At 45.4% G+C, this 13,722-nt stretch overlaps 1 protein-coding gene across 2 annotated transcripts in view; it reads right to left on the bottom strand.

Annotated features, from left to right (window-relative positions):
• Window positions 1–4,589: 4,589 nt before the first annotated feature.
• NUP58 (nucleoporin 58) overlaps window positions 4,590–13,722 on the bottom strand; it is a gene marked incomplete at both ends in the record, with an annotated part of 56,137 nt that continues 47,004 nt past the window's right edge. For both annotated transcript variants that reach the window (XM_080719898.1, XM_080719900.1), the window contains one exon: window positions 4,590–4,672. In XM_080719898.1, coding sequence (XP_080576024.1) covers window positions 4,590–4,672 — 83 coding nt within the window. The remainder of the gene's footprint in view (window positions 4,673–13,722) is intronic.

The following is a 13,722-nucleotide window of genomic DNA, read 5'->3' as shown; positions in this document are numbered from 1 at the left end:
ATGAATCGTGGCCCAGAGTTTGAAAAAAACACTTCCCAAGAGAATCTCTTCCAGGATGTTTCAGGAAACATATGCAAGAAGGTTCATGACAACCGTCTGTCCGTAAAAGAAAACAATATCGACTCAACCAAGCACCTGCTTTGAGAACAGGAACAGTTAAGTATCCATACAATGGCTGGCTGCACAGTCATTGAAAACTGGTGAACAAAAAAGAGATATGGCAACCTGGGTGGATATGAGAACATAAGCCCGGCACAGTGGCACACACCTGTAAGCCCAGTACTTGGGAGGCTGAGACGGGTGGATTGCAGCTTTGAAGCCAGCCTCAGCAACTCAATGAGACCCCATTTCAAAAACAACATTTAAAGGCTGTAGGTATAGCCCAGTGGTACTGGTTCCTGAATTTAATTCCTAGTTCCACAAAAAAAAAAAAATACTGAAAATAAAATGTTGATGAGAGTATATTTGTAAAAGACTACATAATGTGCCATTTTATAACACTAAAAAACAAGCAAATGAAATATTTAGGAAGATATGCATAAATGACAATGCTATTTTAAGATTCTAAAGAAAAAAATGAAAACAAAATTTAGGACAATGGTTACCTTTGTGGGAAACCAGAAGAGATGAGATAGGAAGACAAGTGACTTCAACAACAGTGATCATGGTCCGGCTTCTAAACTGAGTAGTGATTTTATATTTATCATTATCTCTCATAATTTATAATTATTGAATGATTATGCATACTCTTAGTTTATGTAGTTATTATATAACATTTGCTTGTTGTTATTATTATATATTTATAATACCTGCATTTTATTTTAACTTATACTTCCTTTTTTGTATATATCAGATATGATACTTTTTTCCCCAGTGCTGTGGCTGGAACCCAGAGCCTCACACATGCTGAGCTATATCCCCAGTCTCCATTTTTTTTGTACTAGTGATTGAACTCAGGGACATTTTACCTCTGAGCTACACCCCAGCCCTTCTTATTTTGAAACAGGGTCTTAACAAGTTGCTAAAGATTTTGTTAAGTTGCTGAAGCTGACTTCAAACCTGTGATCCTCCTGTCTCAGCCTCCCAAGTACTAGAATTACAAACATATACCACAGCACCCAGGTCTATTTTTTTTTTTAATGAAAGAAAATGTAGATTTGGTCCAAGTTCACAGCAGAAACCTCACATGCTCAGAGCAAGAACTTTATCCCAGGTCCAAATCTCCATTAGCAATTCCTAAAAAAGGCACAAATTCTGTGTGCTGCAGGCAAGATTCCCAAACATTCAACTTCACCACTTGGATACGTTGAGAAGTAGGCTTATGGCTGGGTGTGGTGGTGCACACTTGTAATCCTAGCACTTGGGAGGCTGAGACGGGATGATCACACAGATCTGAAGCCAGCTCAGCTACTTAGTGAGGCTCTCAAAAACTTAGTGAGACCCTGTTTCCAAATAAAGTATTAAAATAAATAGGTCTGGGAGTATAGCCCAGATGTAGAAAAACCCCTGGGCTCTACCCCAAGTACCATGAAGGAGGAGGAGGAGGAGGAGGAGGAGGAGGAGGAGGAGGAGGAGGAGGACGACGACGACGACGACAATGATGGCGACGATGAAGACAGCTCATTATGCCCTAACCCTTCTGTCAAACCCAAAGATCACTCAGGGCCTCCCACTTGCCATTCTCTGCCCACAGTGGGACCCAGAGCCTTTGTGCGTGACTCTCTCCCCCATCACATCTCCAGTTCACTGCCAGTCATGAAATCCCATGTCCTATGCCACAAAGTCCCCTCCTGCTCTAAACATTGCCTTTCCCTCTCACTGTGACAGAGAACCACTTCTCTCCCAAGGAACCTGCTTCCCTCTGTCCCTTAAACACACACTTGGCCAGTAGAAGACCTAGCATCATCCTGCTCTTCACCACTGCTTCCGGGCCATTCTCCCTCTCCGCCATGGATTTGGTCTTTATGCTCCCACTCAGTCCCATGGTCACATGCCCAGGACGAGTGGTAGAGCCACTGCTGATGACAGAAACGCTGTGCTCCGAGTGGTTCAAGATGGTGGCCACAGCTGGGCGTGGTGGCGCACGCTTGTAAACCCAGTACCCGGGAGGTTGAGACAGGAGGATGGCGCAACTTAAAAGCCAGCCTCAGCTACTTAGTGAGGCTCTTAGCAGCTTAGTGAGACCCTGTTTCCAAATAAAATATAAAATAGGTCTGGGAGTATAACCTGGGGATAGAAAAGCCTCTGGGTTTCATCCCCAGTGCCACACACACACAAAAATATATGGTGGCCACTTGCCACAAGAGGCTGTTCTGGTTTGGGTTTGGGGTTTTCTTGTACTAGGGGTTGAACCCAGAGGCAATTTTACCTCCAAGTTAAATCCCCAGCTCTTTTTATATTTTATTTTGAAACAGGGTCTCACTAAGTTGCTGAGACTGACCTCAAATTTGCGATCCTTCTGCCTCAGCCTCTTTTTTTCCCCTGCCTCTTTCTTTCTTTCTTTCTTTCTTTCTTTCTTTCTTTCTTTCTTTCTTTGTGTGTGTGGTACTGGGGATTGAAACCAGGGGCATATTACCTTTGTGAGACCCTGTTTTAAAATAAAGAATAAAAGTAGGGCTAAGGATATAGTTTGGTGGTAGAAAGCCCCTGGATTTAAACCCCCAGTGCCACAAAAAATAAATAAAAATAAATAAATAAATAAATAATAAAAATTACTGAGAGGCAGAAGACCCCTAGGTTCAACCTCCATTTTCACAAGAAGAAAGAAAGAAAGAAAGAAAGAAAGAAAGAAAGAAAGAAAGAAAGAAAGAAAGAAAGAAAGAAAGAAAAAAGTTTGGTAATATAGCTTGGAGGTAAAAATACCTCTGGGTTTAAACCCCAGTATCAAAAACTGAATAAAATGAACAAATAAATAAAAGCTAGAAATGATGGAGCTTGGAGAGGAAGGCATATCAAAAGCAGTGTGATGAAGTGAGCCTGGGCCTTAGCTTCAGTACTGACATGATGCTACTCAGGCGACCCCAAGGCACTCAGCCTGAGAACTAACGTTCCTCCCAGGTACCCTGCTAGTCACACATAACTGCCTGTTTGGCTTCTGTAACTCCTGCTGAGCTTGCGCCTGCAGAGAAACAAAGGCCATTAGGAGCTTTCTATCCTTAAGACAATCAAAAGGTGGACAGTAGAAGGGACTGACAAGGGTTGTTGACTCCTGCACGATGCTGTTCCTGGTTTCTGTACTTTCCACTTGACTTGCACACCCACTGAAAGAAACTGTTGGGATTTGTCCATATCTGTGAGAACCTAAACTCTTCACTCTTGAGCTTGTGATTTTGACGTATAAAAAGAGCCCTGAGAAACGGCTTGGGGCTGCACTCAGGACTAAACACCCTGCAGTGTAGTCGCTGGCCGGCTAATAAGGACTTTCTATTTGGCTTCAACTAAATCTGAGTGCTCTCTCCAGGGGTTGCTCTATAACAGCAGAGTGCTATGTGTGTTATATTTAGTTGCATAATGTACAAACGACCAATAAACATCTGAGAAGACGATCAACATGACTACTCGTCAGGGAAATGCAAAGCAAAACCACACTGAGATATCACTTCACACCTAGGAGAGTATAGTAGCTACGACAAAAAGACAGAAAACCGGTAAGATGCAAAGAAGCAAGAACTCACATTGCTGGGAAGAGTGTAAAGTGGTGTGGCCATTTCTGAAGTTTGGCAGTTACCCCAAATGTTAAAAATGCTTAATTATCACATGACTCGGCAATTTTACCCAGACAGCTGACATCATTTATCCACACAAAAACCTGTGTACGGATGTTCACAGCAACATCACTTACAACAGCCCCAAAGCTGTTATAGTGCACACATGCACAACAGCTAATAGATGTTATATCAGAAAACTGAACACTTTAGCAATCGAGAGGAATGCAATAGTGACATGTACTCTAATATGGATGGCCCTGGACACCAACCTGCTAATTAAAATAATGCAGTCGTATCTACGTGAAAGACAGAGTAGACAAAACATGGAGGCTGCGCGTCAATGGAGTCAGTCAGCGGTGCCCGAGGGCTCAGAGCGTGGCAGGAAGGACTAGGGAATGACTCTTACTGTGTCTGAGGTTCTTCTCCTTGCGAACAAAATGTTCCCAAACTAGACTGTGATGATTTCAAACCACTTTGTGAATACACTAAAAACTATTGAATTACATACTTCTAGTGGGTGAATTGTATGATATGTAAATTGTATCTCAAGTTTTTTTGTCCAAAAGAGTGAGAAGTATAATTAAAATTAACAAATATTCACTCTACTTGGCCAATTTTATTTTGTATCAACTTTTCCTACTTTATCCATGAATACACACTGAATTAGTAGTCCACTTTCTAATTCTCTTGGACTCTGCCACTCCTAATGGCTCCAAGGAGCCATTAGGTTATCCTTAAACCAAGGTCAAGTTTTCTTCCCTGAATTCTAACATCTTAACAAACTCACTCTAAGTTTTACATTGCTCTTCTTAAACAACAGTATTCACAAAATGAATGTTAGAAGCTCCTTGCAAAGTAGATATTTGTTGACTCAATGACTGCTCAGAACTGGATTTTTCTTCCTACTTCATTGGTTTCTGTAACACTAGGTTTTCGAAATCCAGTTAAAACCTGTGATTTGTGGCCTGAAAGAGAAAAATAGATTAGATTGTATTGTGGCAATAATGGTTAATATTTATTGTATGCTTAGTTTGTAAAAGGAACATATTTAAAACCTTACTTTTGCTAGCTTATTTGACTATTCACAATCAACCTACAAGATGAATTTTATTATTTACATGTCATTAATAAGACACAAAAATATTAAACAATTTGCCTAATGTCAAGAAGCAAGCAAGTAATGAAGCTGAGATTCTAACTTTAGCAGCCTGGTTTCAATGCCTTTAGAGACAAAGCTCAGTAGAGGTCACTGAATTAACCCTTTTCCTACTGCATTGCTTAACCAATTAATAACTGTTCTAGAATATTCATAAAATCAGTATTTGTCGAATTAATGTCTGTTCTGAGATTAGTTATTAAATATCTATTAATAAATATTCATACTTAGATGCTAAGTAATAACCATACAAAAACAAACCCATATAAAAAGGAGACAGGACGCCTAGAATTACACAGTCTAATGTGGAAGACAAATATACCATCAAATAATAAAAACGTAGCATGGCAAGCATGGGTTATAAGGTTCAAAGTCCAGCCGGAGGCAGCAGGTGCATAGCGACGGTGCTGGAGGAGTTGGATAGGGATAAGAGGGTGCTGGAATGTTCACATTTATTCCAGACAAAAGGAACAGCCTAGCTGGGCATGGAGGCACACACGTACAATCCTAGACACTTAGGAGACTGAGGTGGGAGGTTTGCGAGCTCAAGCCCAGCCTGGGGCAACACAGTGAGACCCCATGCCAAGCAAGAAAAAGATACAGGAGAAAAAAAAAACACCAGTGGTGTGAGATGAGAAATGAAATTGCAAAGTGGCATGCATGACAGTGCACAGGGTTCCAGACGGGCCTGGCGTGAGAGCGCCAGGGGAAGGGCTTGGCAGATGCAAAGGGCCTTATGCATCATACCAAGGAGTTACAAACAGAACAGCCAGGTGTCAGGGGGTGATGCGATCCTATTTGCATTTGGAAATGACAACTATGAGACTTCTTTACAATTGGTGTAACAGATAAAAAAAAAAAAAAAAAAAAAAAAAAGAACCAGGCATGGTGGCACATGTCTATAATTCCCGTACTTGGAAGCTGAGACAGGATGATTGCAGGTGTGAGGGCAGCCTCAGCAATATAACAAAACTAAAAAAAAAAAAAAAAAAAAAAAAAAACCTGTGACACTGTTTCAAAACAAGAAACACAAAGGACTAGGGTATCCAGGTGTAGTGGCACATGCCTATAATCCCAGAACTTGGGAACCTGAGGCCTTGGCGGCTCTGAAGGTCTGAAGCAAGCCTCAGTAATTAGCAAGGCCTTTGGCAGCTTAGTGAGACCTTGTTTCCAAATAAGAAATGAAATAGGGTTGGGGGTAAAGCACAGAGGTAGAATGCCTCTGGGTTCAATTCTCATTACCAAAAATATATTTTTTTTTTAGTCCAGAAGGAAAAAATACTCAGCACATAGCGACATAAACAATGATTTGAAAGAATCACTCTCCATTCTTAATAAACTATAAAAACATACAAAAAAGTCCCATGATAGAACTTTAAGTCAAAATAATGTTCTCTGTTTGGATTAGATATCATAAATCAGTCTTACTACAAAATGTCAGAAAATGTTGGGTATGATTTTTTTATTTTTTATTTATTTTTTTGTTTTTTTATTTTTTGGGTATGATTTTTTTAAAAATCACCTTTTAAACCCATAGCTGAGTGAGCAAAGAAGTGAGGCTAACTGTGGGAAGGCGGAGTATAGTTGGGCAGGGCAGCTGCCAGGGATCCGCCCTCTCTCCACAGGGAGCTGCAGCTGAGGCCTGGCACCTCTCAGAGGTCACCATCCTGCTGGCAGTGTGTGACCAGGTTAGGCCAGTGTGACAGAGCAGAGGTGAGGTGTGTGACTTCTGGATCATACTTCTGGATCACACCCTCATCCCAGCTACTTGGGAGGCTGAGGCAGGAGGATCACAAGTCCGAGGCCAGCCTGGGCAACTTAGCAAGACCCTGTATCAAAAAAATAATAATAATAATAATAATAATAATAATAATTAGAAAGGAAAGGAGGTGTTCTCTGCATTCACTCCTTGGTTCTTCCCATGGGCTAGAAGGTAAATCTACTCCACCCCTCAGCCAGAGAGGCCTTGAGTGCAGAATGGCATAACAATGCGATTCAGAGGCTGGCCTCCAGCACCACTGACCATCAACTCGGGACTGCTCCTTGGACCATCATGTGAACAAGAAATAAACAATCTTGCTGAAGCCATGGTGTTTGAGTCTCTTAGTAAAACAGCTTTTTATCATAACCAAGTAACCTGAACCATGCCAGGGAAAATCAGAGAACCCCGTAGGAAACACCGTTACCAAAGATCTGTACTGGGAGTCAGCAGACTTGCTGTCATGGGTTTAGACTTTGTAGTTCACATGGTCTCGGTCCCAGCTGCCCAACTCTACGCTTGTAACACAGAGGCACCTCAAGCTCAGACATCCGGGGGCCAGGTGGAGACTGCTTGCAGTAGAACAGGTTTGACAGCCCAGGGCCAGCTGGCCGACCCTTGTCACCACCACTACCGCCACCACCACCAGATGGAACAGCGGCCCCTCCGAAGGGAAAGGTAATGAGGCCCTGAGAAGCCATTACTCTTAGCTAACAGAAGGGGCTGTGGAGTGAATTCACACAACCCAAGTCTCCTCAGAGTGGGACCTTTTAAATAAAATGTGGTCCTAGGTTGGCAGTACCTCCAGGTGCCGGGTAGAAACAAATGCAAATTCTCACCAAAGGAACATATCTTCAGACCCCAAGAATTCCTAAAGATAAATCCCCATTAAGAAAATTAGTACTTGGGAGGCTGAGACAGGAAGATCACACGTTCAAGGTCAGCCTCAGCAACTTAGCAAGGTCCTCAGCAACCTTGCAAGAACCTGTTTCAAAATCAAAAGTGCTGAGGGTGTAGCTCTGAGGTATTTAGAATGCCCTTGGGGTCAATCTCCAGTACTTAACAGGTCCAGTTAAGAGTGTACAAACAACAGTCGCAAAACAAGCAAGGGAGCAGATGAATCACCCTGAACAAATATGAGGAACGAGATTATCAAAAGGCGAGATGGGTGTCGTGGCACATACCTGTGATTGCAGTGCTTGGGAGTCTGAGACAGGAGGATCACAGGTTTTGGGCCAAAGCGCTATAATTTAGCAAGACCTTGCTTCAAAATAAAATATACAAAGGGCTGGGGTGTATTCTGGTAGAAACCCCTGAATTGGCCAGGCACATTTTTTAAAGGACCAATAAGAACTCCAAAAGTGAGAAAATTAAATTAGTTAGCAAGGCACTGTGGCACACACCTGTAATCCCAGTGTTTGGGAGGCTAAGACAGGAGGACCACAGGTTCAAGGCCAGCCTCAGCAACTTAGCAGGACCCTGTATCAAAATAAAAAAGGGCTGGGGTGTAGCTCAGAAGTAGAATGCCCCTGGGATCAATCCCCAGTACCCCTTCCATAAAACATTGAACTTCCAATAAAGTTATCCTAAGATTAAAAATTTCAAAGATGGTTCCATTTCACAAAGACAGTAAGAATGGCAAAAGAGGGAAGATATAGGAAGCAAAAGTCAACTAATTGACTTAACAGATCAAGGGAGCTAAATTTTAAACCTAAGAATAAAACCATTTGTATTTGCAAGTCAGGGGGAAGGTAGGACTTTCTCCCTGAAAAAGAAGCAAAAATGATCGCTTCAAAATGCAGAGAAAATATTACTATATATATATATATATATATATATATATATACACACACACACATACACACATACACACATATATGTATATATATACATACACATACACACACACACACACACACACACACACACACACACACACACACATATATATATATTATATCCTCCTGTCTCAGTCTTCTAAGCACTGGGATAACAGGCATGTGTCACCACACCTGGCTTCTATATTTTTTTGAAACAGGGTCTCAGCAAGCTGTCTAAGTTGCTGAAGCTGGCCTCAAATCTGTGTTCCTCCTGTCTCAGCTTCCCAAGTACTAAGGATTATAGGCATGAACCACCATGCCTGGCTGGCTGCTACCTTTGTAACAAACCATGTTTGAAATATTTAAGAGTGTGTGTGTGATTAAAACCAGAGACACTCTATCTGTAAGCTACACCACCAGCCTGTACTCCCAGTATTTTGGAAGGCTGAGATAGGAGGATCATAGGTTTGAGGACAGTCTCAGCCAAGACTGTTTCAAAAGAGAAATAAAGTAGGGCTGGGATGTAGTTTAGAGGTAGAATGCCTCTGGGTTCAATTCCCAATACAATAAAAGAGAAAAATAAAAATTTTTGTTTTGCAACAGGGCCCCACTAGGTTGCTGAGTTTCTCTTAACTTGCTAAGGTTGGTCTTGAATCTGAGGTCCTCCTGTCTCAGCCTCCCAATTTCTGAGATTACAGGTATATGCCACCACATGCAGCTAATATTTGACTTTTTAAATTGTGGTCTCTATGTAACTTTGATACCAAGAACTAAATTTAAATTTTTTTTTAACTTTTTAATGTGTATGTGTGTGTGTGTGTGAGAGAGAGAGAGAGAGAGAGAGAGAGAACACCTAGGGGCATTCTACCTCTGAGCTTTATACCCCCCAGCTCTATTTTATTTTTTATTTTCAAACAGGGTTTAAGTCGCAGACAGCCTCAATTGATGTGATCCTCTTGTTTCAGCCTCCCAAGTACTGGGATTACAAGTATGCACCACCATGTCCAGCTTCTTTTTTTTATTTTATTTTTTTTTCGGTACTGGAGATGGAACCCAGGGGCATTCTACCTCCGAGCTATACACACAGCCTCAGTTTTTTATTCTTTATTTTGAAACTGGGTCTTACTGATTTGCAAAGGACCTCACTAAGTAGCTGAGGCTGTCCACAAACTGTGATCCTCCAGTCTCAGGTTCCCGAATGCTGAGATTATAAGCATGCACCACCAGGCCTAGCTCTCTATATTTTTTTATACATATATATACAATAATTTTAGAAAAATATGGCAGCACAATACCAGAAGTATAAAAGTGGTAGTTTTAACTTCTCAATGGATTATTTTAAAAGATAAAATCATTATACCTAACAAGGACTTAGTCTAGAAAGTCCACTTAAAATAATTTATTTCACTGGGCGTGGTGGCACACGCTTGTAATCCCCGCACTTGGGAGGCAGAGACAGTAGGATCGCACAGGTTCGAGACCAGCTGTGCTGGCTTAGGAGACCCTGTTTCCAAATTTAAAAAGTATAAAAATGGGTCTGGGAATATAGCCCAGAGGTAGAAGGGTTTCCAGGAACCCCAGTACCACCAAAAATTAATTAATTAATTAATTAACTAATTAATTTAAAAAGTTTATTTTCAGCTGGACCTGGTGACACATGCCTATAGTTTCAGTACTTGGGAGGCTGAGACAAGAGGATTGCAGGTTCAGAGCCAGCCTCAGCAACTTAGCGAGGCCTTCTGCATTTTAACAAGAATTTTTTCAAATTACAAATAAAAAGGAGCCGGGTATGGTGGTGCACACTTATAGTCCCAATGTTCAGGAGGCTGAGACTGGAGGATCGTGGTTCGCTGACAGCCTCAGCTACTTAGTGAGGCCCTCCACAACTTGGTGAGACCCTGTTTCAAAATAAAGAATAAAAAAATAGGGCAGGGGAGGGGTTAGGCTGATGCTGGGGCCAACGGCCAGCATTGGAGCCTGACAGGAGGAAAGGCCGCTACTGGGGCCTCTGAGGCCAGGATCGGAGCCTGCCGAGGGGTTAGGCCGGTGCCGGGGCCAATGGCCAGCATCGAAGCCTGCCATGAGGCAAGACCGGTGCTGGGGCCTCTGAGGCCGGCATTGGAGCCTGCCATGAGGCAAGGCCGGTACTGGGGCCTCCGAGGCCAGGATAAGAGCCTGCCGAGGGGTAAGGCCAGTGCCAGGGAGCCAGTGGCCAGCATCGGAGCCTTCCGTGAGGCAAGGCTGCTACTGAGGCCTCCGAGGCTGGGATCGGAGCCTGCCAAGGGGGTAGGTCGGTGCTGGGGCCAGCGAGGCTGGCATCGGAGACTGCCGTGAGGCAAGGCCGGTGCTGGGGCCTCCAAGGCCAGGATAAGAGCCTGCTGAGGGGTAAGGCCGGTGCCAGGGGGGGGGTCAGCGGCTGGCATCAGAGCTTTCCGTGAGGCAAGGCCGCTACTGAGGCCTCCGAGGCCAGGATCGGAGCCTGCTGAGGGGTTAGGCCGGTGCTGGGGCCAGCGGCCAGCATCGGAGCCTGCCGTGAGGCAAGGCTGGTGCTGGGGCCTCCGAGGCCGGGATAAGAGCCTGCTGAGGGGTTAGGCCGGTGCTGGGGCCAGTGAGGCCGACATCAGAGCCTGCCGTGAGGCAAGGCCGCTACTGAGGCCTCCGAGGCCGGGATTGGAGCCTGCCGAGGGGTTAGGCCGGTGCTGGGGCCAGCGAGGCTGGCATCGGAGCCTGCCATGAGGCAGGGCCGGTCCTGGGGCCTCCGAGGCCAGGATAAGAGCCAGCCGAGGGGTTAGGCCGGTGCCGGAGCCAATGGCCGGCATCGGAGCATGCCATGAAGCAAGGCCGCTACTGGGGCCTCCAAGGCTGGGATCGGAGCCTGCCAAGGGGTTAGGCTGATGCCGGGGCCAGCGGCCAGCATCGGAGCCTGCCGTGAGGCAAGGCCGGTGCTGGGGCCTCCGAGGCCGGGATAAGAGCCTGTTGAGGGGTTAGGCTGGTGCTGGGGCCAATGGCCGGCATTGGAGCCTGCCTGAGGCAAGGCCGGTGCTGAGCCCTCTGGGGCCAGGATAAGAGCCTGCCGAGAGGTTATGCCAGTGCCGGGGCCAGCGGCTGGCATCGGAGCCTGCCGTGAGGCAAGGCTGGTGCTGGGGCCTCCGAGGCTGGGATCGGAGCCTGCTGAGGAGTTAAGCTGGTGCCGGGACCAACAGCTGGCATCGGAGCCTTCCATGAGGCAAGGCTGCTACTGAGGCCTCTGAGGACGGTTCGGAGCCTGCCTAGGGGTTAGACCGGGGCTGGGGCCAACGAGGCTGTCATTGGACCCTGCCGTGAGGCAAGGCCGATGCTGGGGCCAAGGCCGGGATCGGAGACTGCCTAGGGGTTAGGCCGGTGCTGGGGCCAGCAAGGCCGGGATCGGAGCTCACCATGAGGCAAGGCTGGTGCTGGGGCCTCCGAGGCTGGGATCGGAGCTTGCCGAGGGGTTAGGCCGATGCTGGAGCCAATGGCCAGCATCGGAGCCTGACAGGAGGCAAGGCTGCTACTGGGGCCTCCGAGGCTAGGATTGGAGCCTGCCGAGGGGTTAAGCCGGTGCTGGGGCCAGAGAGGGCAGAATCGGAGCCTGCCGTGAGGCTAGGCCGGTGCTGGGGCCTCCGAGGCCGGGATCGGAGCCTGCCGTGAGGCAAGGCCACTACTGCGGCCTCCGAGGCCGGGATCGGAGCCAGCTGAGGGGTTAGGCTGGTGTTGGGGCCAGCAAGACCAGAATTGGGGCCTCCCATGAGGCAAGGCCACTGCTTGAGCCAGCGAGGTCTGAATCAGTCCACCGGGTAGCCAGGCCACTACTGGAGCCATCAAGAGTGGGATCGGTACTTGCAATGCGGCATGCACAGAGAAATATCGCAGAAAATATAAATCAGATGCTTCCCCAAATCAACAGGAAGAGGTTGAGCTATAGAAAGGGCCCTATAGTGAAGCAACTAAGGTGACCAATCAGAGGGTATGGAATAGTGGAGGACGGAGCCTCTTTAAAATGCAGGAGGTACATAAACAAATGTATCAAAGTTAATCACTAAACAAGCATGGGATTGAGGGAGGGGGAGGGAATGGGATGGGGGCTGGAGGAGGGCTAATTGGATGATGTGTGCTTGTATATCCTCTCAAGTCTTGTACTCCAATGTGATTGATATATGACTACAATGCACCAATTAAAAAATAAATTAAAAAAAATTCCAATTCAAAAAAAAATAGGGCAGGGGGTGTAGCTCAGAGGCCAAATGTCTCTGGGTTCCATCCCCAGACCCCCCACACACAAATATGTAAATAAAAAATAAATATGAAGGGTTGGGGGAATAGCTTGGGGCACATAACACTTTTGGGTTAAAGGAGATGTGCACGCTCTTAGAAAGTCTTCCCTATCAACTTCTCTTGGACAGCTCTTAAGATTCAAATGGTTAAAACTGCATTTCCCTTTCCAAGGTGGACAGACTCCTCCACCCCACCTCCCACTGCTAGGATAACTGGCTGTTCCATGAACCTCTTCAAGGAAACGGTGAGAACGTCAAAGATGGACTGCATAATTCAAGTCCTGCCTTTCACATCCCACACCACTCAGTACTTACCTTGATCTAGTCTACCGTATACTTGTACGTTCCCATATAAACACATGCTCACGGTGCTCAGTGCTTCTGCAGAGGTGAAGCATGGACACCAGTGTGCTACTGCCGTGTCACACAGGCAATCTACTGCTGTTTGCATTAAACACATCTGCTTCCCAACCCAGCCCCATGACTTAATAGCATGTGCCCTGGAGTTGCTTAAGCCTCAGTGCCTTCATCTATAAATTGCCAAAGGTCAATATTGAGATCAAAGAAGGTCAAGTACAGGAAGTGCCCAGAAGAAACTACATAGTCAGTAGCCAGGGATATGTGATAGGTGAGGACTAGGAGACTTAAACTAGGATAGGCACTTATTCACAGGAAGAACAGGGGAAAGAGGGGAAAACAAAATGTCATCTGATAAACCACTAACACTACAAAAAAAAAAAAATCCTATCATAATCTTTCTTTCTCTTTTGGAGTCTGGGGGATGGAACCCAGGGGCATTCTATCTGTGAGCTATACTCCCAGCCCTATCTTATTTTTTATTTTGAAACAGGATCTAAGTTGCTGAGGCTAGCCTTAAACCTGAAATCCTTCTGCCTCAGCCAAGTACTGGGATTACAGGTGTGTGCCACCATGCCTGGCTACATTACAGTATTCCTAAAGGCACTGCTCAAATTCACTAATTATAAAA

Source organism: Muscardinus avellanarius, assembly GCF_963383645.1.
Source record: "Muscardinus avellanarius genome assembly, chromosome: 2".
Lineage (NCBI taxonomy): Eukaryota > Metazoa > Chordata > Mammalia > Rodentia > Gliridae > Muscardinus > Muscardinus avellanarius.
This window is presented reverse-complemented; position numbering and strand designations above follow the sequence as displayed.